Genomic DNA, 24,558 nt, shown 5'->3' with positions numbered 1-24,558 from the left:
TAATAGATTTTAAGCTTACGCTAAAAAAACTAACTTTAACAAAATTAAAATGCCGTGATAGCCCAGTGGGTTCAAATCCGGTCTGGATCCGGATTTTAAGAAATTAAATATCACGTGTCTCAAACGGTGAAGGAAAAACAAAAACCTGCATACCAGAAAATTTTCTTAATTCTCTACGTGTGTACGTCTGCCAATCCGCTTTGGGTGGTGGACTATTGGTCTAACCCCTCTCATTCTGAGAGGAGACTCGAGCTCAGCAGTGAGCCGAATATGGGTTGATAATGATGAAACAAAACTAGTACTTTGCCTTTCGTGTGACACATATCACTTTTCATCTCACTAGCGAAAAGTCGTCTTAATTAGATATCTATACTTATAATAAATCTGTAGGGAGGTCAATTCTGTACATGAAATATATTTCCAAAATAACTATCAGGGGGTGATTAGTGATCGATACTGATGACAAAAATGCAATCAGTAAAATTTTTGTCTGTCTGTCTGTCTGTCTGTCTGTCTGTCTGTCTGTCTGTCTGTCTGTATGTTCTTTATAGAAACAAAAACTACTGGACAGATTTTAACGAAACTTAGTACAATTATTCTACATACTCCTGGGCAGGTTATAGTATACTTTTCATTACGCTACGATCAATAGGAGCAAAGCAGTGAAGAGAAATGTTGAGAAAACGGGAGAAGTTACTCAATTTTTTAAGCTTCCGTCGCGTGTACAGCCTTAATGGTTAAAGCTACATAGAAATCATGTATGACGGAAATGTTCTCCTTAAAATTATCTATAAAAACACAACAGCATATATATGTCTATCTTTTATGGTTGACTCACAATAGCACGTGTAACTCCCGATAGCTTAGCAGTTCGGAGCTTTCTAATTAAATTTGTCTACTCTTATGTTTATAACACTCATCACTCTATTCAATAAAAAAAGAATCATAAAAATCGGTAAAGAAACACCGAAGTTATACATGAAATACGCTAAGCCATCGCGCGTGCATATCATGCTATATGGATTATTTTTGTGTAACGGTAGCCGCGCTCGACGCGACTCGCGGGGGGGGGGGGGGAATAAATAAAGAACTGCAGCCTGAATGGGTAGGGGTAGGGTAGGGTAGGGTAGGGATAGGGTAAGGGTAGTGTATCGTAGTGGTAGGGTAGGGGTAGTTGAAAGTTTACAACGACTTTCACGCGGACGAAGTCGCGGGCGTCCGCTAGTTCTAAATAAAATAGGTTCTACTGGAAAATAAAAGAAAAGTATGGCGTGAATGCTGTTTGGCTTTTATTATTCGTTAAACATTCATAGATTTATAATTAACAGATTTTGGTATATTTGCATATGCAATGCGATCTTAGACATCGAACACCGACATTATAACTATAACCATATTTACAGATACATATACGATATAAAATTTGTACAAAACATTACATTCGCACATTTCTTTGAACTGAAACTTCAAATTATAATTGCTAAATCGAATTAAAAAAATTGCAATACATACAGTATGTAGTTATTGTATTGGGCTCGTTCAAATCAATGTTTAACGTCGGATCTAAACAAATAATAGTCAATATTGTATAGATGTAGTTAGTTTTGTAGATCGATTAGGTACACAGACATTTTGTAATTTTCGGAGCATTGAAGGTACCTATATATTCACAACCATTTCATGGATAAAGGTATAAATGTATTCGAAATAATAATATATATAAAACAGTTCCGTAGGTTATCTTAGCTTTTGAATTCAAAATTGTGACAAAAAGGTCATCGCACATTAGGATCGGTAGGTACCTACTACTTAGCAGCATTTTTATCGAGCTCTACCGTGTCATGACATCACACTGTATCTTCAGTTAGTGTTTTGTGGTAACATTCAAAAATTGGTTCAATATGCACTGCCATTTAAATATTTTTAGGACTTAAAATGATGAGAGATGCATTAATAATTTAATTAATTGGGTTATTTGGAAACTAATAGGGTTCTGATTTGACTCAAAACTAAGAACTGATTACCTACCTTGATTTTTTATTGATTACTGACCTACAGTTTTTGGTCTGACAAGACAGTCACAAGGTCACAAGACTGTTCAGATTTGCAGATTTCTAACAGTGCGGTACAATCAAAATCTAAGACAAACTCAGTTTCTCTGTACTAATAAACTGAATTGAAGTACATACTAAAAACAAAAATATATATTTAAAATATATCTACCCACTGCAGATATATTTTTAGTTCAATTCGAAGCATTTAAATTAACTTTTTTCCAAGGTAAACCTATGTAAGATGAAGCTTCATGAAAAACTTGAAACCGAGAAAAACGACTTATTCAATTGTATGACCGATTCGTTTCGTTTGACAACTCCATACAAATTTGACAGATCAATCTGACTCCGGCGCCACGTATAATAAATTGAAATATGTAGGTCCCCAAAAAAACTATAATATGTGACAACTTAAATTAAAAGACCAATTTCATAGAAAAGCGACCACCATTCATTATATAAAAATCTCATACAAAACGCTTCCTTTCTAACCTTATCACACCATCTCAATGTTGGTCATTAAAATACATACAAGAACCAATTACATATTATAATTACCAGTTACGTGCAGTATTTCCCAACAACTTCAAAAATTGGTCATTTCTAATTGACGACACTCGTAATATTATCATACACTTCAGTACCATCTTTATCATAACGCCAGCCACAGACGGTCAAGTGTACAGCGCTGCCTTCAGAGCGCGTAAGGATATGGACAGTGAAACAAATATCGAAACCATGTCAAAAACTGCAGGCAGCGATGTTTACTTGACCGTGTGCTGTCGGCTTAAGGGAACACAGCGACCATGAGCATCGCGAACCCAAGCTTTTATGCACTTCATCAGTATTTTATAAATACTGACATGTGCAAATTCTCAACTGAGTATACGTATTAACTTTACCTTTCACAATAGAGAACATTGTAATTTTGACAAAGTCCTATAAGTTTAGGATTTGTTTACCAATAAAATGTGACAATGTATTTCATGAAAATTCAATAAAATTCAAATACACCTACGTAACTACCTACTGTCACTTTGTAATTAGTTTTGTAATTTTGACATTCAGCCCAGTTATTTTATTAGCTTTACTTCTCAGCTTCACGCAAAAAATAAATCAAAAAAAAAACGATAAATCATCATTTTTCATACAATCAAAGTAACGTGGAATATGATAACTAAGTACTGCCTACAACTGTGAAATAATTGGGGAACTCTAAAAATATAATGAGTAAATAGATACAGGTTTGTAAGGCAGTATGGTGACTTATTTTTTTTAGCTTTGTACATAAATAAAGATGTCGTTTAAATTTATACATAAATAAAAATATAAATTACTTATCTTGTCGCTTCTAAAGTTTTTCGCTATATGCCATTGGAGGCCAATAGGAATACAAAAACAAAAATATTACTTGCAGAGTGGCTTAATATAAACAATACAAAAAACGCAACGAGATTCTCAAGTAATTTAAGTTATCTTTTTATAATTAGATACTTTTCGTTACTTCCCACACTTATTTTAACATTTTTAATTGTTAAAAATCTAATAATAATGAGCATAGCATGTCTTTATAATGTTATCAAATACAGAAAAATAACAACAACATAAATAAGTTGATAATCATGTAACTTCATATTTACCATGCTACTGACTATCCATTAAAGATCAAAAGGCACAACACTAATTTTCCAAATTAAATATAAAGTTACATGACTATGTTAAAAAATAAAATTTCAACAATCAGTCTTAAAAAACGTAAAGCATATTTTACGAACAAAATTTTAATTACTTATTTATAAAAAAAAATACAATATTAAAGTTCCTCTGACGATTCAAATATATATGTATTTAAAATTATATAATCTATTGTTAACTTGCGGATGTAGTATAACTATCAATTTTTAGTGTACATGAAGTTTAATGTTAACTTTTACATTTTAAATAAGTAAGTTCCTACTCGTATACACATATGTCACCGTTAGATTGTAAAATACGTTAGTTTATAATCTCACTCGTGATATTACAATCTGCCGTATTACAATCGTGAACTGAAGATACGTATGACAATTTAACGTGCTATTTTTCGGTATATTCTAATCTATCGGAAGTGAAACCGCTAAATTGTCAATCAGGCTAAATTTACCATAGAGTTTCAAAAATATTACAGTGGGCATACTAAAAATAGTAAAAAATTACAATGGACAAATCAAAGAAAAAAGAAAATCGGAGTGGTGGCCAGTGCGTTTCCTAATTTTTATAAACAAAATTTTAAACACTGCTTTTCCATTAGTACAATGTTGTTATTTTTAATTATAAATATAATTTAGTCAAATCTCAAGTTAGCTTAGGTTAGAACAAGGTCAGTCTTTAGGTAGGTATAATAAATAAATATGTGATGTCACAATTCTTGAAGTATTTTATTTTACTGTTAATATATGTGTTTCATTCCTAACTCTATGGACACAGAACAGTCTGCTGTAAGGCCGACCAATCAGGCAGGAGCAAATTCGGACAGTTGACGTTTTAAGATTGCAATTTAACGGTTTCACTTCCGATAGATTACAATATAGGTACCGAAAAATAAAACGTTAAATTATAATCAGTATTTTCAGTTCACAATATGACGGTGGATTATAATATCACGAGTGAGATTATAAACTTACGTATTTTACAATTTAACGGTAACATATATTTAACGGTAACATATATTTAACGGTAACATATATAAATTACTTAAATTAAATCTTCGATTTTCATATAAATTATTTAAGTGACTGAAAGGCTCGCAATTCGCTAGTAGGTTATACCTTAATTTATAATTTAATTAGTAATTAGGTAAGACATAACACCTTACATCTTGAATCAAATCCAATCAGGTTATTGGCATAATGTTTATCACCTTCAAAGGCAAGGATGAACAACCAATGTAGTTTACTTGAAAAATTACACGTTTGTATGTTTTTCGCATTTGTTTAAAACAATAAATCGCCTTCTCGAGTAGGTAGGTAGGTATATATTTATGATACCTAATCTTAGCTTATTAGGATCCTTTTGAATAAAAATCAAACGATATTGAAATCGAGTTCGCAAAATATATTATAGATTAATAATACGAATTAAGTAACTAAATTTTTAAGTTACTAAAATTGAAAAAATCTACTTTACCATTTTAGTAGGGTATTCTGTAACCAGAGCTTGTTGTTAACCTACTTGTCTTTTATATTTTTAATTTGGAAAGCAGAAAAATAACATTTTAGTATGTAAGTATAAATGTAGCATTTTGTATGGAACTGTGTAATGTGACAAGTCCATACAAATTTAACAGACGCGTAACTGTGTCAATTTTGTCGCGATTGGTTGACAGACAATGACATCTTCATAAATTCAATCATCAAAGAAAAGGGGGCCGTCGGAAATTTAACATAATAAAGAAAATATATTTAACAAATCAATTTAAAATTCCAAGGACGGACTTTCTATAGAACTTATCAATATAGGTAGGTATATATTTTTTTAATCTTTGTGATAAAATATCATTACAAGCCATTATACCATTTCTGAAATAATTCGTTAAAAAAACAAAGTTAAAATAAAATTACATAAAAAACAAAATTGTGATATAAGTAGGTAGTCGGATGCAAACTTTATGACTACCTATGAATTGATGCTAAATCAAAACCTACCTACATGTCTAACTCACTCGTACTCACCTACTATGTCAATAAAAATAAATGTTTTTCTATACTTTTCTATAAATTAACCATTGACTAATGAAAGACGAGAATACAATAATAATAACAAATATAATAATTTACAAGAATATAAATATAACATATATTATAGTCTTATGGCCGTTTTCAATAACCTATCTATCCGCCATTTCGCTTACTAAAGTTAAGAAAATCTATCCTTCTGTTCTTAACTGCTTTTCAATAACCTACTGACAGATAGTTTGAATATGTAAAGATAGTTTGAATTACTATGTACATACCTAGTAATTCAATGAGTTTGACTGTTATTGTTAATCGATGATAGCTATCTATCCGTAATCTTGGGTAGGTTATGAAAAACGGCCGTTAATGTATTTCGAAATATATACGCGTAGTAGGTACCAAAACATAGGTAGGTACACTCTAACACATCAAAAGTCATGTTTCTTGACCTTTGATGCAATGCTAATGGCTTTGTAATATCTAAAATCGGTATGTTTAAACATTGTCCAACATAAATTCACCGCGGCAACACCATGTTAATTTTAAACACAAAAAATATTTAAGATTATGGGTAGTTTACTTTCGCATTTAAAATGCAGTATATGCAAAAAAATTAGATACATTCGTTTTTGTTTACTTTTTTAAACACCACTCAACACTACACTACATTTGCGTAAAAAAGATACCTAGTAGGCGTATGTTAAAAAGTGAGATGTATTTTCTTTGGCATTCCCAAGTTAACTGTTCTATCCTCTACTTCGAATATCACACATTTTACCCGTTAAGCACCGTATACTCCTAATATGGATGTTAGGTCCAATATATTTACTTTATCCAATAAGTACAAACTTCAATACTTAATACTTTCTAAGTATCCTCCAATTCCCTTGTTTTTATAGCACCTAACATTTTTAACCGACTTCATTTGCAATCATGTCACGTTTTTTTTTCATTATGAAACATGAAAATGAATCACGCAATACTATACAGTCAATTTTTTAGTATTATTTCTCAAAATAACTACTCCATACAACTAAAAATGAATCACTTAGGTATAAAATAATACAATACTTTACTGGAGATAGGAGTATATGTATATACCAACGCCATTCTCAATAATATAAAATATTATATATTTTTATCAAACATATACCATATATACATATATTTCATATTTAAAATATCCTAATTTTGAGCACCTAATATTAGAAAATTTTCATGAAGCAGTTATTTTAAATAATGTACTCGTAGACATAGTTAGGCAAATGACGCATTTACACTCAGTTCACGTGTCCGACAAAACATTCGCGATTTGTATTACTTAGGTATAAAACATATTTTAAAATTTTCACACAAAATAAATAATAACAAATAATAATTATTATAATATTGCGCACAATTCCAGAACAGCAAGCTATTTTGAAAATTTATTTCTTTTCACTGACAAATATTTATACCGAAACAAATATTACACAATATAATACAATATTCGTTTCGCACATTAAATAAGTACAAGTCTAAACGACATTAAATAGACGACATTAGATAAACGACAACGCACATTAAATAGGTACAATTGAGTACCTATCTAATTTAACATGACCACATTTATAAAGATTGTTCGGAAAAAACACTAACCCTATCCATAATAAGCTGTTTGTGAGAAAATTGCACATAAATTAACTAGTTATTCTGCTTTTCTTTTAAAGCTTACAGAATTAAAAAGTCTTTTGAATAATTTCTAAAGTAAATCTATTTTATTATACTTTACATAAAAGAATTTTTATCTTGTTTTATAATATGTATATTTCTTTTTAAATACCTATACAAATATTTTTTTATAAATATTTGGTTTTTATTTACGAACAATTTTCTAACATCCAGTCGAAAATTATAATTAATGTCAGCCTTACTATCTAGTTATCATTAAATAGATATACGCTTGAAAGCATTTTTTTTTTACTTTTTCTAAAATATATTATCACATTTACGAGTATATTTATATTTCTACAGGGTTTAATTAACAGCGATTGCTATTGTATTTTTTTCTCTTTTCACTTAAATACGAAAATCTACGTTGTTATAAACACAACACAATAATACACTTTAAGTACACACATATTATAACGAAACGATGGCACAAGAATTCTAAAAATGACAAGTGTTAGCATTTTCTATAATCATAAGAAAAAATTCAGATTCAAAGGACTTCACTAATTTCCACTTATTACCCTGTTGTAACAGATATGAAATATCCTTTGAATTTTTAACAAATTGTGCCGATAGCATAAAATATCAACAAATCTTCTACGTTAATCCTTTGGATTTACTCTAAACTAGCGATTTTAGATCACTTTGGTAACAATTAATGCAATAAATAAAATTGGAATCACAGCAAACTAAAGTAAACAAATAAAACAAAAATAAACTTTCTTCTGAAAAAGAAAAAAACTAAAGTAAATTAAATGACACCTACAGTATATTACATTATGTGCCGATGATAGGAAAAATATTTCAGCAGACAGGTAAGATTCTACACATAAGCGACACTTAAACAACAATCGATCATGAGATAAATATAAAATGAGGATTTTTTTTTAATTTTTACATAGGAACTGCGTGGTCATATTTATAATATGCAAATACATAACAATTATGTAATGACTTTTAGCCTCTACGATCACTTGACATTGTTAAGCTGGGAGCTTCGTATGCCGTGTCTTGAGTGACGGTGACTTTTGGAGGTCTGTCGTACTTGATTTTATCAAGAGGATTGGTCGCGGTTGTGGAACTAGGCGTTAGTAGGACAGAATGACGTAAGGATTGGCTGGTTTGGTTAGCGCTTATGATGTTTAAATGAGCGAGGTTATGTTTGGGAATGGTGAAAGAAGGTAGGTCTTTGTTTTTGATTGTGTCGTAGATACGGACCAATTTGCTGGCCTCTAGGCTCTCGAGAGAAGGGGCTACGTGGGTCGGGAGGTGTCGAGATGGCGGCGAGGCTGTGACTACTAGGTTCTGTATTTTCGGGGCATGAATGCGACCCTCGCTTGTCTGTTGTACTTGGTGACTAGTATTAGCAGAGTGCTGCGATATGTTGTGGCTTTTAAGCCCTTGCGCCGTTTTGTAGCTTTTGCCGCATTGGCATTTGTAAGCCTTTTTTACCCTGAAAAAAAAAATACATATAAATAGATATAAACGTTAATTTATGCTTGTTTTTCCATAACCGTTAATTTCAATTTTTCTAATAAATCTTAACATAAATGAAATGTTTACATTCATCTAACTATTTATACTTTTACTAATGAATTTCTGAAATCCTAAACACAGAGAGACAATTTACATAGATTATTATTATCTATTATCTAAATCTAGAATGTAGACATTTGAATAGAATGAATTATGTAGGCACCGTTCATACACGAAAATATTAAGTAAAGCTATAGAACAGAAAAGATACCCATTTCATCCAAAAATATTCTTGAGGTGAAAGAAGTTTCTTGGGGGTATGAACTTTTTGTTTGTAAGATTCTGATGACATCAATATAGGATACTTTCTATGGAATAAAGATAATATTATTATAGGTAAGTATCATATTAATTTTCAATATAATATTATCGATAATTTAAAAAATAAATACGATAATCAGCTAAGTTGTGTCAATCGCACCTGACAGGAAACTACCTACTCATAAAAGTAAAATAAAAAAATAATAAAAGTAAAGTAATGTAAAAAATAAAGAAACAAAGTAGAAGTACAATAACTTACTTCCCATCCTTTTTATGCCCGTTCTTGGAATGGTACTTGATGCCGTTGACATTCTTGTAGCGTTTCTTGCAACCGGGCACCGGACAAGCGAACGGTTTCTCCTGCGCCGCAGATCCTAAAGCGCCCGACGATGCATTCGCATTCATTCTATTCAAACAAAATCGACATGATAATTTATACACATAAAAGACACATGATATGACCTCTGCGTTCGATTCGGAAGACGCAGGTTCGAATATGCACCACCCAACTTTTCAGAAATATGCATTTTTAGAAGTCAGATATCGAAATTTTAATGAAAAAGGATATTTTAACCATCAATGTCTCAGCAACCGTTGATTGCACAAGTAAAGAAGAAGAATTCATCGTAAGATCTTAGAACTAGAAACTTGGGAGCTTTAAAGTCCTGTTTTAAAAATTTCACTACGGTACGACCATTTTTAAGGGAAATACAGCCACTTGAAACACCTCGAAAAATTTGGATTTGTTTTTGATCCCTTATTATTGTACCACTAGATTAATATCCTACCGATAAAAACATAGCGTGACTCAACTAATCCATCCGATGCTGCGGAGAAACATGACTCATATCAATCCTTTAACTAAGCGAATAGGCAGAGACTGAACCTCGAAATCGGCCCCTTGACTGTGACGCTATGGATGCCTAAATAAGTTAAGATTGGTATGGTATGGTAAAGTTGTGATAAATGCCAACTTATCTTTCAGCAAAAGTGATAAAACTTCAATTATGCATAAAAAATACGGTTTTCCAATTACATACTACGTAACACAAACTACGAAGTACGAAGTTATAAAACGGATTTATAGTACTGTTTACTTACTTAACTCCGTAACGCAATATGTATTCAGAGCTATACTCCTCGACGGTTGCCCAAGAGTCGTTGCTGTCATCAGACGGGGTCATAACTTCCTCCTCGTCCATTTCACTTCCTGAAATTACATATCAGTAACATTACAGTGTCAACTAATATTCAAAATGTTGTTGTTCAACAAAAGCAGTGCATTTGAGTGTTTTGTATAGGTTGGTGTTTTAACCGACTTCGAAAAAGAAGGTTACTAATTCGACCCGTAGGTATGTAGGTACGAGTATCTAAAACTGTACGAATTGCAGTTTTTATGTATATCTAGGTATATTCCAACTTATGGAACATTGCTAGTTTCCTCAAAATTCAGTATCAGCATCGTTCTACTAGAATTGAAATGTTTGAAATAAAAGTCACTAAGTACCTATATTAAACTTGTCCAAGTCCATTCGTATACTCTAAATTCTATTTAGAAAATAACGAAGTTATGCCACTAAAAATATGATAACTTCACGAGAACACTTCGTTTTTAGAGGACGTCAGGGCATATATTATTAATTAGAGAATTTACATAACATAAAAATATAACGTACATTAGTCTTTTAAGATCTAATTTGCAATAACCTGTAGGAGTGCTGCTCCGAACCGAAGGTGTCTTCGGCGCGGAGAGCATGCGGCGACGAACATCGGCGGCTGCGGGCATATTATGAATTTCCCGCTTCGACGCTTCCGTAAAAAATTTCAAAACATAGCTAAGTGGGATACATGCTGGCTGCGAAGCTTCCTTCTGCTCTACCACAGCGGGATCATAATCTGAAAAGAAATAATAATTACGAAAAACCAACCATCTCCATCATAGCATCTCCTAATTTATTACATACTGCCGGAGAAATCAGCTGTTCATTGTTTACATTTTAGAATCTCAGCGTAATGTTAAATTGAAATATTTTAAATACGCTACAACTGTATATTTATGAACTTGTTATTAGCACACAATATTTAGAGCACAATATAATACAAACACCATTGCAAAATTTCCCGCAATAATTTTTTAATCGATTGTATTGAAACACAATGTTGGCAACTTTGACATATTGATAAGACGTATTATGAACAGGACCCTATATTTATAATGAGCATGAAATATGGTATTTGACAGCGAATTATAAAAAACATTTAATAATTACCTATATGTACGTCTTCAATGTGCTCGATTAGGTCCGCTAGCCGTGGAAATGTTATCCCACAGCCATTAAATTTACAGATGTTTATCATGAAGACGGCCATGTCGAATGGAGGATAATGGACTAGTCAAATTGCATCCGTACTTCATGTAATATTTCCTTACTACAACTTATTCAAGTATTTTTATTTGTACAAAATCTTATATGCTATGAAACAATAAAATAAAACGTTGATTTAAAATGTCCTAATAGGGACGAAACATTATATCAATAAAAATTTTATTTAATAAGTTTTGAATACATGTGTCATTCGCGCACCTCGATCAATAGTTGGCTGCTCCAAGCGGAATTAGCGCATTCTGCGGAAGTCAACCAATAGCTGTACAGATTTTATACTCTGTTTCATTTGACCACTCAGAAATTGAACATTCCAAAGGCCGGTCTCCTCCTTTTCGGTGTTCTTTGGTAAGTGTCAGAAAGATTGGTGTACGATCTCTATCGTGAAAAAGTGTTAAAATCCTAGAATATTATCAAGCAAAAAGTGTTAATATCGATAAAGAAAAGGGCACAGTGCGTGACGGTGCAAATATTTAATAGTGATTTTGTAAGTTGTCACTGAGGACATTATTCTGTACAAAAAGATTGATCGCCGATTCGGCCATTTGCCGCTGTTCCTTGGCAATTAATTTATGTGAAGTTACACTCGTCTGAATCTTTACCGTTAGTGTGTAGTGATATAACATTTCGTATTGTCGAAAAATCATAGATAAACGGTAAACTCCCTATCTTGTCACGGTTACGTAGCCTCCTAAAATTACGTAACGTTCTGCGGTCAAACTGTCAAGTCTTCCGAGCTCCTTCGATAAACGTAACGTAGCGAATAAATACAGTCTTCATTTACTAGTGGACCATTTCTTTCAGTTCTCGATCGCCGCAACCAAATAACCACAAATATGCTGTCTGCTGCCAGATTGATCGCCCCTGCAGCCAGGTCTGCTGTAAGTATCCTCTACTTACTTGTGTGATCGACTCTTAGTGGCTTTACACTTACAATTGTACATTTATGAATTAGATTACTTAACACATCTGATAACTTGGAAGTTTTTCAAAATCACATTAAATTTTTTGTTGTTTTATCATCTCAACATTAAATAATCATGATAACTACTCTCCATTTATGTAAGACAATTGATTTGAAGTGATTTTCTCACATAATTTAAAGATAATAGACAAATAGCCTGTTATATAACAGCATAGTCAGGTGTTGGCCATTTGTGTATCAATCAACATTGATAATAAATTATGCATTTAATATAATTTAATACTAACTAACTAACCAAAAGCAAAATGCATAGACCACTTGCTGAAGAAAATTATTTAAATCAATGTCATGGACATAGCTCAAATCTAATCAATGATATTGATAATGAAATTCTTATCAATAGGTTAATTTGTAGGTCTTTGGATGCACCATAGGTTAACCAAGAATTTGTCAACTTTTATTAACAGTTCAAAGATATCATATTCTATGATATATTTATTTGACTATCAGTTTATGATCAAATCAGGTTTCTAGCTAAAATGTGCAGTTGTCATATTAATATTATTTGGAAAAGTAAAATGAAAAACCCTACGGCAATAGTTGTGATAGATTTTATCTTCTTTTTCTATCATTATCATCAGCTGATGGACATCCACAATTGGACAAAGGCTGCTTGTGTGAACTTCTTAACAACAGTATTGAGAATCCAGCAGCTCCCTACAGTCTGATTGACATCATTTGGTCCACCTAATGGGGTGTGGTTGTTTCATAATGAGCCCCACTAAATCAGTTTAGCCAGATGAGCTTGCATCTCCATCCATCTATATAGAGTATGCAAACTATTGAGTAAAGGCAATGGTGTGCACACCATAGGTGCTTTTTTAGAATTTTCCATTTTCTACCTACCTTGTTTTTAACTAGGGTTTGTACATACTCTAGTAAAAAACCATGTGCACGCCACTAAGTAGAGGTCCATGCATGCTGGATCCCCTAGTCGGCCTTGCTCATATTAGCAGGCCAGTTATTAAAAACTTGATTATATAATTCCAGATCTTCAGCAACACAGCTTTGGTGAGGCCTCTTGCGGCGATCCCCTCCCAAACACAGATTGTTCCCGTTGCACCCGCCCAGCTGTCAGCTGTGCGCTCCTTCCAGACTACATCTGTCACGAAGGACATTGACTCTGCTGCCAAATTCATTGGCGCCGGCGCCGCGACAGTAGGAGTAGCAGGCTCTGGTAAGGCATCTTGAAATTAAGCCTGTGTTTGTTTTTTAACTACCAAACTGTATTATTGCACGATTCCTCCTTCCTTTAATAAAAATCATCAAAGTATATGCAGGATACCTCAGAATAAAGGCATTTATACACTACAATTAAATGTGCATGGTCATTTTGCAACTTCATTTACATACTGCTTACACAGTATGTATGACAGGCCTAATAAAAAAAATAATAGTCAAATATGCTACAATTTTGTCGTGAAGTAAATGTCTATGTGAGAGAATAAAATATCCTGAAGGAAAGGGGTGTGTTCTTAACTGCAGTGGTTGCATAACATGCAAGATGGAGAACTTATTGATCTTTTTCTTCATCTTATTTGAATGAAGTCAAAATTTCGAATAGTTTGTTGAATTTAATGAAACGTTTTATTGAAAGCTTCAACTTGCTTTTTTAAATAATAACTTAATATCATTTAACTTTAAGTAAAACATATTTTTACTACACATTAACTAAAGTTTACAAGTAATAGGTACATACAATTTCCTTATGTAATTAACGTTAATCTTTAATATGCAATATTGCATGTGCCAAGAGCTTTGAAAACAATAATATCTGTTTTTCTCTATGTTTTTAGCGATTTCAATGTGTCTGTAATCTATCTATGTATTTGATTCTTAGCAATTATATTTTAACTACATTCATATAACTTGTTCACATACACCTGTTAACCCTGACAACTCCCTAAAAGATTTCTATTTTTATATTGTTCCCTACAAGGTCTGAATCTAATAAGAGATTTTCATGAAGATTCAATAGGACTAATCTGGAAGTATATGTTTCAAACAAATGATAATTTCCAAAATTTGTTAATAAATTATGAAGTTATTCTTGAGAACCTCCTCCTTTTTTAAAAAATTTAAAAAGTGAAATGTACTTAAGACTAATTCAGTTTTTTGGAATATTTTTAATTAATGCTAAGATATATACAGGCAGATTACAGATATATCATTGAAAGTTATTATTAACCTTTATCCTTATCCTTATGCTTGATATATTAACAGGTATTGGAATTGGTATGGTGTTTGGATGTCTCATTATTGGCTATGCACGGAACCCTTCCCTCAAGCAACAACTGTTTTCATATGCTATCCTTGGATTTGCACTGTCTGAAGCGATGGGCTTGTTTTGTTTGATGATTGCTTTCTTAATGTTATTTGCTTTTTAGACATTTATTTAAGCCATTTGGTTTTTGTACAGTGTATATTAACATTTTGGGATTTAATGTGCTTGATATTTGGACATTGGATTTGATTATGTAACTTGCTGTGACCTGGGAGTTAGGTATGTGTTATTCATATGCTTTATAATTTATTACTTTGCCTCATATAAGTATACTCTTCTGAAGTAGATGCGTATGAGTATTTGTAATAAAAATTGGTTGTTTTATTTTTATTAAATAGTCAGCAATACTGAATGCTTACTTCAGAATGGTAAACTTATGACACAAACTTTATATTTTGTTATTTGTCTATTACAATTGCCTCTATGTAACATCAACAACAAAATAATTATAGCGAGATAACAAATCTCATGTCATATCATGAATAGTTGATATTGAAAATTTTCCCTTAGAGGCACATATTTGAACCCTCAGATTTTAGTTTCCATCTTTCCTTTTTTTTAGTACGATCTCTTGTTTGACATTCAGCTGGATTTTAAGTATTTGTATTAACAAGTGTTAGATGCAAAATCCAGTGGTTTGCTCAAATAATAGTGAAATGTAGTGTCTATTTCATGACATCTTATAGTGCTCTTGAGCCTTTTGAATTTATATATTTAGTTTAAATTTATAAGGAGGGAATAGCAATAAAATTTCTTATTATTTATATTGATCACATAGAATAGTATCACACTGAACTAACTTTGTTAATTTAATGGATGTGCAAATATAAGTTTTATAACAACAATTGTACTTTTCCAGGTGCTGGAATCGGAACAGTGTTCGGCTCCCTCATCATCGGCTATGCCAGGAACCCCTCCCTCAAGCAGCAGCTGTTCTCATACGCCATTTTGGGTTTCGCCCTGTCTGAGGCTATGGGGCTCTTCTGTCTTATGATGGCCTTCCTGCTGCTATTCGCTTTCTAAGCTAGTTACTTTTAAGAACACTACTACTGCCATCCTAAATGAGGTTTCAGTGTATACTATCTGGAGTGGACGGCCATGGAATCATGTGTGTGAAACCTTACCCTCATAGTGGTGCGAGAACTAATGTGTTAAGTGTTACTACTTATCAGTGCATATGATCAGGAATACAATTTATTTAATAATTATGTAGTATAAAAAATATCTGCAAATAAAATGTTGTACGTAAACACTTATTGATTTCTATTCCTGATTTATAAATGTAGACTTACTCCAAATCATGTTATGCATAGAAGTGCAGTATGATGTCGCAAGTCGCTGACAATATGTTTTTAAGCCAGTTTTATGCACTTTGCGTGCGAGTATTGTCAACGACTTGCTTGTTATACTGTTCGGGAATGTCAGCATCTGTATTGTACATTTTTAGGGCGATTAAATGATACAAACCAATTTTGATGAGCATTTTTTCATAACACATCCTTCAGTTGGGTCATTGCTATGAAAGCAAAAGTCAAAAGCTGAAATTCATTTATTTCAAGTGGGCTTAGTTTACAGCACTTCTAAAGTCAAGTTTGACTATTTGTAAGGAATACCATCGGTTTGGAAGGCAGGTTCTGCTGAGAAAAGCAGGCAAGAAACTCTACAGTTGTTATTTAAAAAAATATGCACTGCTTTCACTTCTATCTAGAATGCGCAGACCACCAGGATAGCTCGTGAAGAGAAAGACATTGTCAACAACCAAAAACTGCTGCATCAAAAGTATCACTCTTTCGTTCCATCACGACAATGCATTTTTTGATAGCTTCTTCGTGTGATAGATAGAATTTTTAGAATTAAAATGTTACTTTGACTAAAATTAATATTTACCGATGAAAGTGTCTCTTATTATAATTTGACGTTAATTCCCCGTGGTCCCTGCGAGACATAAAACCGAGAATTAAAAATATGTAATGATCTATGTCATATTCGATTTTTTTTCAATAAATCTGGAATACGTATAACGTATTTTTATTGATTAAATCTATCTTATTAACCGACTTCAAAAAAGGAGGTTCTACACGTACGTTTTTACTATTTTTTTTTTCATTTCATTTTTTATTTTTGTCATAATCATTTATTTATTAACTAATTTTGAAAATTTTTTTGTTGGAAAGAGTCCTTGGTCCCATTTTATTTTCATGAAAATCGGTTCGGTGGCTTCATTAATTAGTGATTAAAATAGTAGGTAAAAAATGCTAATTTATTACGTCAATAGCCGTCAATCTTAGGTACTGCATTAAGAACCTTTTCCTATCAAGGTTTTTATAAGAATCCGCTAGGGACAGCACCAGGCCTACGACCGGAAAAAACAACGCTATGTTGAGAAAAATAAGTTGTTATTATATGAAATAAATAACAAGTTATTTTTATCCATAGTATCATTTTAGGAAGGCAGAAAGTCTGCCAGCCTACGCTCATACCGTAGGTAAGTACAGTAGCCAAATGCCAGTTATGGATTTAGGACTGTGGTGGCTTTGGATGATAGCAGGTTTCAAGAATCCTGACCCTCAACTATCCAAGTGTAAAGCGTATTTTTAGTGTTCCGTAGTCCACAAGGAGCCCATAAAGTTTCGCCATGTCCCTCTGAGTGCGGTTTAGAGCAGAGACCATTGCTACTAGAAAGCTGTAATTTAACATGAGTAAGTACATTTAAAACGTGAAGAAAGTCGCAAAATAAAATCTTGAATATCTTTTTAGGGTATTTAATATTGACCCAGGCATAATGTCGTCAGATAGTTAGCTTCGTGCAAACTCTTCGATAGATACCTTTAGCACAAAATTACACAAAACGCCGCAACACACCACTCGCGCGATTATGATACTGCATGTATGGGTTAACAAAGTAGGAGCCACCGACCACAAGTGTCGACGTTTGTGGCTATCGCGTGTACGGCGACACTTAAGTGTTCTTAAAAAAATATGAGTATGAATCTTAGACCGTTAACAATGGTCTAAGGTATGAATGGACCACTGGCAGATTGACCACGTAATGACCACCGATTAGCGTGGGATTATTTATCAATAGATTTTAACGTGATTTTTACCTCACATTCTTAGATACCTTGTTAGTGTCAAAGCTCACATTATACTATTTGACAACGTGTTGGTCATGCGATAGCGTCTCGTTTCTTAAATAAAACTTTTAGATCAGAATAAAATATTCTTAACTTTAAAAAATGAAACGATTATGTATATTTTTAATTAACAGTTTTATTGCAAAATTTTTACTTGGAAAAAACCACTAAGCGAGTACGGCCGCGGTGTCAAAGTCAATATGGTTAAATCATATCGACCTTTAGCGGGAGTGCGCGCTTAAATAAGTTATATAATAAACTTAAATGTTATTCAATACAATAAACACGTCCAGGCATTCTTAATGCTTTTGAATTTTTACACAAATTTGAATGTGGAAAAAACATACTTAAACCAAAATGGATGCAACCCATCAGTTTGGAATCCATTCATTTTGGGTTTGAGTCTGCGCAGATGAGTGAGTCGACGAAGAACAAGAACTAATTTCCCTAAAATATATAATAGTCTGACCAGAAATATAAAAAAACCTAAATTGGGGGCGCCACAAGCAGTTTGTAGTCTGTGCTTAGTATGCTAATGGAAGATATTAGTTCCTTTTTTTTCCGCAACATGGCGAGACTTTTAATTTTCGTGGTCAGGCTACTTGTATAACTGTATTACGTATAGCAACCGTTAATATGGCTCAGATTGTACCAACATACAAAGAATCTCTAAACCACATTGATCTCTTTTAATAAAAGGACGCACAGTCATGTAGAAAATTTCACTTAAAAATTGGCCAATTTTGCTTTGACAGTTTTAGAGTTATTGGTAAAGAAAATTATACCTAAAGACCTTTAAATATCCAATATTCAATAAAATCCCAAATTCAGAGCAAATTCAACCTTAAAAATTGAGTTCAGGGTTGAATTTGCAAATGCGACTACTTAAATTGAGTGCCAAGAAGTTGTGTTTGGCACTCATTAATAAATAATTTTTATTTTAGTGAGTGGGGACATTTTTGGTCGCTGTTTGTGCATCCCCTTTTTAATAGGAGATCTATGCTAAACTTTGACAAAATGGATACTCTAATAGTCTATGGCCTATCAACAAATATGTATCCCACAGAGTCACTCGTCCCCGCAGACGGTTGGAGACTGTTCAAAACACACAATAATTTTGTAAATGGTCAAGAAATACACAAAATCACATTCACACACCTCGCACGCGACAACCTTGTATAAACATGTAAATATATTTTTTTATCTTTTTCACAATAGATAATGTTTCATGATCTTTCTTTTTGGTGTTTCTTATCATCTTACAACTACTTGTACATAATTTTCTTATATCCGAGAACTGATATCGTCTGCATTTAGAATATTTAAACTTGGTATCACTATAAATCATGCCCTAAAACCACCTAAAGTGTTCAGACTGATAAAATATCTTACACATTACTACTCATACAGAAATGTTGATAACGTACAAACAAATTTTAACATAATGTCTCAAAAACGATTTGCCGTAAAGTTTGCCGGTACACTGAAAAAAAATATAAATGTAATATATATTAAATATTATATATATAATATATATATGTATATATTGTTATATAAATGTAATTATATACATATATTAGTTCGAACGATTTTAAATATAACAGAATAATGTTTTTTATTTAATAAGACGAGTCTATTTTATTAATTACTAGCGGACGCCCGCGACTTCGTCCGCGTAAATTTCGATGTCAACTTTACTACTACCCCAACCCTACCCTACCCAACCCCTATATCTACCCTACCTATACCCTACCCTACCCCTACCCCCACCATACCCCTACCCTACCCCTACATTACCTACACCCTACCTCCATCCTACCCCTACCCTCCCTGTACCCTATCCCTTTCCTACCCCTATCCCACCCGTACCCCTATCTCACGCCTATCCTACCCCTACCCTACCACTTCTCTATCCTACCCGTACTTTTACCCTACCACTACCCTACCTCTACCCCTACCCTACCACTACCCTTAACCCGGCCCTAAACCTACCCTACCCCTACACTACCCCTACGCTTCCCTACCCGTACCCTACCCTACCCTGTAACTTCTCTATCTTACTCCTACCCTTAGCAAAATCGGTCCAGTCCTTCGAGAGTGGTGGTATGACCAAGAGAAATAGAGACTTCTATGCTAATAATATAAAGAGGTAAAGTTCGTGTGGTTGTAGGAGGTAATCTCTGGATCTAGTGTCATAGGCTATGTTTGATCCCCATATTCACACGGGAACAGGAACTACGTAAATGAAAGCGCCGGGCGTCATATAGCGGAATTTCTGCGTCTTTTAGAAATTTTGTATTATCTCCGAAACTATTTAAGTAATTAACATACTGTAAAGGGCAAATCTTATCTCCATAATATCCTTGTGATTATTAAATAATTTATTTTAATAAGAATTAAAGTTTAGTTGTATAAATAATGACGTAAACCTAAGTATATAAAATTAATAATTTTTAAAACACAAAAGGTACTATATCTGCTAATATATAGAAGATAGATATATGGTGTCGCGGACTTTTTTTGTAGAACTTTTAAAGATACATAAAGTCTCTATACATTATTTTCAATTTTACTCAATAGTTAAGGCAGCGCATGCGAATAAGTCTGTTTAAGAGGATTTTCAGTCCGACCTGTATGACAAAAACTGTGATAACTCGGCTAATATATATGATACCAAAATATAATATAGCCTATAGCACTCCCCGATAATGTAGCATTCTACTGGTGAAAGAATTTTTAAAATCGGACCAGTAGTTCCGAAGATTACCCCATTTAAAAAATGTGACAAACTTACAAACTTTACCTCTTTATAATATTAGTATATAGTATATATAGATTCTAATAAATTAACTTATTTAACCCGAGGTTGTCTACTGCGTCCATCGATTATGTTGTTTACATTATGTGTAAATTCAAATGTTATATGATCATGTGTAACTAGCTGCACCCCCCCAAAAATAATCATATTCCACGGGAAACGTGTATTGTTCCGGGATAAAAGTAATAATTAATTCTAGATTTTAGCTAATTCGGTTCAGTAGTCGCAGCGTGAAAGAGTAACAAACATTCATACCACCAGTGTGCTTGAGCCGGTACAAGTAGGTATATACCTATTTGTTGTCATTTCATAAAAACAAAAACGCGCTGTAGAGTTGGATGACACCTATGGCTTATCATGTAAGGTGCAATTTTGCGTGGCTAACAACGGCCACCAATCAAATGATCGATGCTTCAAAATGACCAAATAAGGTCATAAAACGCTTTCGCGCTGTCGACCGAAGCGACGCGTTGGCTGACGACGGTCGGACACCGATTTTCGCGCCCCTCGAAGACGTTCGTGCACTACAAACGCAACGCATTAAAAGTTTATAAAAATTCATTGATATATGCAAGCAAAGACAGTTGTCATTACACATTACGCTGAACTGATAACTTAGTGAAATCCTATAGTGGTGCCATTCAGAAAGCCGAAAAGCAAGGTAAGTCCATAGGCTGTTACCTATTGTTCTACTCGTGTAATGTTTGGATGAAATGGCAACTAGTGTACTTTGCTCAAATATACGCCGCCGCTAATTAAAGTTTTAAAACGCATCAACCCCTTACAAGGTGGGACACTATTTACACGTGTCACACCATGATACCATGGATTTTTTAATCCAGGGTATTCCCTATTTTCATTTTAAATTTCAGCCAAATCGGTTTAGTTGTTACTACGTCCAAGAGTATCAAACAACCATACAAACTTTCGCGTTTTTAATATTAGTGTGATTAATATCCGTGTATAAGTACTATAATAAATATTGCGTCAAGTCATCGCGGCAAATCGTTTACGACTAAGTTTTTAACAACAAATGTAGGCAATCTAAACAAACACACAAAGTTTTAGACATAATATCCGGTAGTAAATATCCAAATTTAAACAGAATATAAAGCCACGTTTTTATAGGAAGTTTTGACACAAATGTCCAAATCAGTTAGTCTGTTCTGTCTGTCACATAAACTCTGCAATAATAAGTTATGTAATTGGAATTTACATATATAAAGTACTAGCGGACGCCCGCGACTTCGTCTGCGAATAATTAGTGTGAGCTTTCATCCCCATTTATTTATCATTACTTTTGAAAAAATTCAAAATTCAAATATTCTTGATAACTAACTTTAAAAATGAAGGACATTCCATACAAACTTTCAACCCATATTGCACCCCCTTCTATTTTTATTTTGGGGTCGAAAAGTAGCCTATGTTTTGCTCCAAGGTCCTATTTAAGGTCCTAAAATTTCATCTTGATCGGTTCAGTCATTTAGACGTAAAAAGGTAACAGACAGACAGACTTACTATGGAAATATGGATGATATAATTTACTGTCGGATATTATATCTTTACAATATATTAAAATGTATTACACAGTTACTGTAAGGCACCACAATAACGATCTAAAACAAATCAGCAGAGGATCAAATTATTTGACGTTTGATAAAGACAAAAAGTTTGATCGTTTATGGGGTCCTTAACCATGATTTATTACAATACGTCTTTAGTTAAATACATCTGCGGTATGGAAACAACAACACATATTTAATCGTCAAACAATAAAATAACCATACCATAATTATATCACTTATGATCTATAGCAAAAATAAACAAATTTAAGGCGATTTCTCTACATATCTATAAAATATTGTCCCACCCAAACAAAACCATTCACTTCCTTCATTCAAGTCCACAGAAACTGCACTGAATCGCAAAGGAAAGTCCACTTTTTTCGATTTCACTTTCAAATAGAATTAACAAAAAATTAAATGTTAAGCTCTAAACTGTAAACGATCCTATATATTACATTAATCAATTGACGTTACAATGAAGTCACAATACGATTTTAACAATGATTCTAGTACTGATGTCTGACAAGTTCAAAAGTATTTATGTAGACAACGATATTTTATACTATAGATATGTTACGTGCGTACAAAATTACCGCATAAAGTGATCCGAACTGAGCTACACCACTGAACACACACATGCAGAATTTTGGGTTTAATTCCATTATATATTTATGTTTCTCTACATTGTATACAATATTTAAATATTATTTAAATAACTTTCGTTGTTTAATATGCGACATATTCATTGCAATTAAGACAATTAGCCGCATTTGTTCGCCTCAGTTTTGATGCGACATACTCGTATCTATAGTATAAAATCTTTGCATGAAGACAGACTAATTGTATTAGTATTACTAGCATAAAAATTGAGATTTCTTTTGGCAAAAGTAAATTCACTAACTTGTTCTGAATTTGTTTTAAATAAAACAAGGGCAACAATTAAAGAAAGTCATCTTCAGCGATATTATTTGACATTTATGCAAAAAATTAAATTTTGAAATGTTCATAATATTGTACACTCAGATCAATTTTCGTATAGGACTTACCTCGCTAGACGTCATTTTTCTGTCAAAGTATATGATCAACGATCTAATGAGATTATAAAAACTGTTTCTATAAAATCGATGTTTCATAGTTATCGTGTTCGTCGGTTAAAGAGCCCCGTAAAAAATACCTTTGTGTGTAGCCGAATGGTGTAAAAAAAACATGCAATAATTTCTAGTTTAGTTTAAAATACATACCAAATCTAAGCTTGTTTTCCTCAGAAAATGACAGACAATTTTGTTCTTTTATGTGCATTTGGTTGTGGTACTGGTCTTTCTTTAATTGATCTGAGTGTACAATGCACTATTTTGCGCCTTCTAACCTGAGGCATTGGTATCAAACCCCATGTAAAATCAGCTACATGTCATATAGTATATGAAAATTTCAAAATGTTATTTTTTTTTTAATGTTAAGGTCTGTACATCCTTTTAGAGAGTTTTTAGATGTTTCTTGTTGACTTGAACTGTAACTTGAACTGTAATTTATTACTTATTTTAGGTAATATCGTGCCAATAAAATGATTTAATAAATTTGAAACCACAAAACTAATTACGACTTAAAAGTGGACATTACTTAGCGAGCATCCGATTCTTGAGATCAAAACGCAATATAATATTTTGGTCCTTCATAAAGTTTCCATGAATTCGAATATTCACTTACATGCAAATTTTTTGGCTCAACCTGATCGTTAACACCCCCTCCCTTTTAAATTAAAGGCGCCCACCTCTTTACGAATATAGAAACTTGTAGATTTATCACTAACTATATGGCTTCAGTTTCGAACTGATCGCCTTTGGTGATGGTTATCGGCCCGTAAGTCTCCTCCTGCTGCAGCTTCAGCATCTGGTGTTTCTTGAGCACCAGCAAACTGTAGAATTTCTGCGCAACCTACAAATACAAAAATAATGTTACATGTTGCTATAATTCACGCAGTTTCTCATCTATATCTAATATATAAAATTCTCGTGTCACAGTTTTCGTTGCCACAGTCCTCCGAAACGGCTTGACCTATTTTGATGAATTTTTTTGTGCTTATCCGGTATCTATGAGAATAGGCCAACATATATTTT

At 32.9% G+C, this 24,558-nt stretch overlaps 3 protein-coding genes across 5 annotated transcripts in view; 1 reads left to right on the top strand and 2 right to left on the bottom strand.

Annotated features, from left to right (window-relative positions):
- Window positions 1-1,267: 1,267 nt before the first annotated feature.
- Window positions 1,268-11,728, bottom strand: LOC112049624 (juxtaposed with another zinc finger protein 1). The gene is made up of 5 exons (XM_024087593.2): window positions 11,545-11,728; window positions 10,982-11,170; window positions 10,376-10,484; window positions 9,534-9,680; window positions 1,268-8,930 (listed from the first exon to the last, which is right to left on the bottom strand). The coding sequence occupies exons 1-5, from the start codon at window positions 11,642-11,644 to the stop codon at window positions 8,435-8,437; spliced, it is 1,041 nt and encodes a 346-aa protein (XP_023943361.1). The 5' UTR covers window positions 11,645-11,728; the 3' UTR covers window positions 1,268-8,434.
- Window positions 11,729-11,865: 137 nt separating this feature from the next.
- Window positions 11,866-16,397, top strand: LOC112049633 (ATP synthase lipid-binding protein, mitochondrial). Of its 2 annotated transcripts, none has more exons than XM_024087612.2 (4): window positions 11,866-12,006; window positions 12,463-12,539; window positions 13,634-13,820; window positions 15,787-16,397. In XM_024087612.2, the coding sequence occupies exons 2-4, from the start codon at window positions 12,495-12,497 to the stop codon at window positions 15,948-15,950; spliced, it is 396 nt and encodes a 131-aa protein (XP_023943380.1). In that variant the 5' UTR covers window positions 11,866-12,006; window positions 12,463-12,494; the 3' UTR covers window positions 15,951-16,397. The 2 variants fall into 2 exon arrangements, with proteins under 2 accessions (XP_023943380.1, XP_023943372.1); XM_024087604.2 differs by having other exon boundaries at window positions 12,004-12,145.
- Window positions 16,398-18,172: 1,775 nt separating this feature from the next.
- LOC112049645 (double-strand-break repair protein rad21 homolog) overlaps window positions 18,173-24,558 on the bottom strand; it is a 29,888-nt gene continuing 23,502 nt past the window's right edge. For both annotated transcript variants that reach the window (XM_024087625.2, XM_024087633.2), the window contains one exon: window positions 18,173-24,376. In XM_024087625.2, the coding sequence (XP_023943393.1) occupies window positions 24,251-24,376 (126 nt within the window). In that variant the 3' untranslated portion in view covers window positions 18,173-24,250. The remainder of the gene's footprint in view (window positions 24,377-24,558) is intronic.

The sequence above is a fragment of the Bicyclus anynana genome, chromosome 10 (genome assembly GCF_947172395.1).
Source record: "Bicyclus anynana chromosome 10, ilBicAnyn1.1, whole genome shotgun sequence".
Taxonomy (NCBI): Eukaryota; Metazoa; Arthropoda; class Insecta; order Lepidoptera; family Nymphalidae; genus Bicyclus; species Bicyclus anynana.
This window is presented reverse-complemented; position numbering and strand designations above follow the sequence as displayed.

Excerpts from the sequence above, each read along its gene's own strand:
- LOC112049633 (XM_024087612.2), top strand. The coding sequence starts at position 12,495 with ATGCTGTCTGCTGCCAGATTGATCGCCCCTGCAGCCAGGTCTGCT. Across the intron at positions 12,540-13,633 it reads CCCCTGCAGCCAGGTCTGCT|ATCTTCAGCAACACAGCTTT; the intron begins GTAAGTATCCTC and ends ATATAATTCCAG. Across the intron at positions 13,821-15,786 it reads AGTAGGAGTAGCAGGCTCTG|GTGCTGGAATCGGAACAGTG; the intron begins GTAAGGCATCTT and ends GTACTTTTCCAG.
- LOC112049624 (XM_024087593.2), bottom strand. The coding sequence starts at position 11,644 with ATGGCCGTCTTCATGATAAACATCTGTAAATTTAATGGCTGTGGGATA. Across the intron at positions 11,171-11,544 it reads CATTGAAGACGTACATATAG|ATTATGATCCCGCTGTGGTA; the intron begins GTAATTATTAAA and ends ATTTCTTTTCAG. Across the intron at positions 8,931-9,533 it reads GGGCATAAAAAGGATGGGAA|GGTAAAAAAGGCTTACAAAT; the intron begins GTAAGTTATTGT and ends TTTTTTTTTCAG.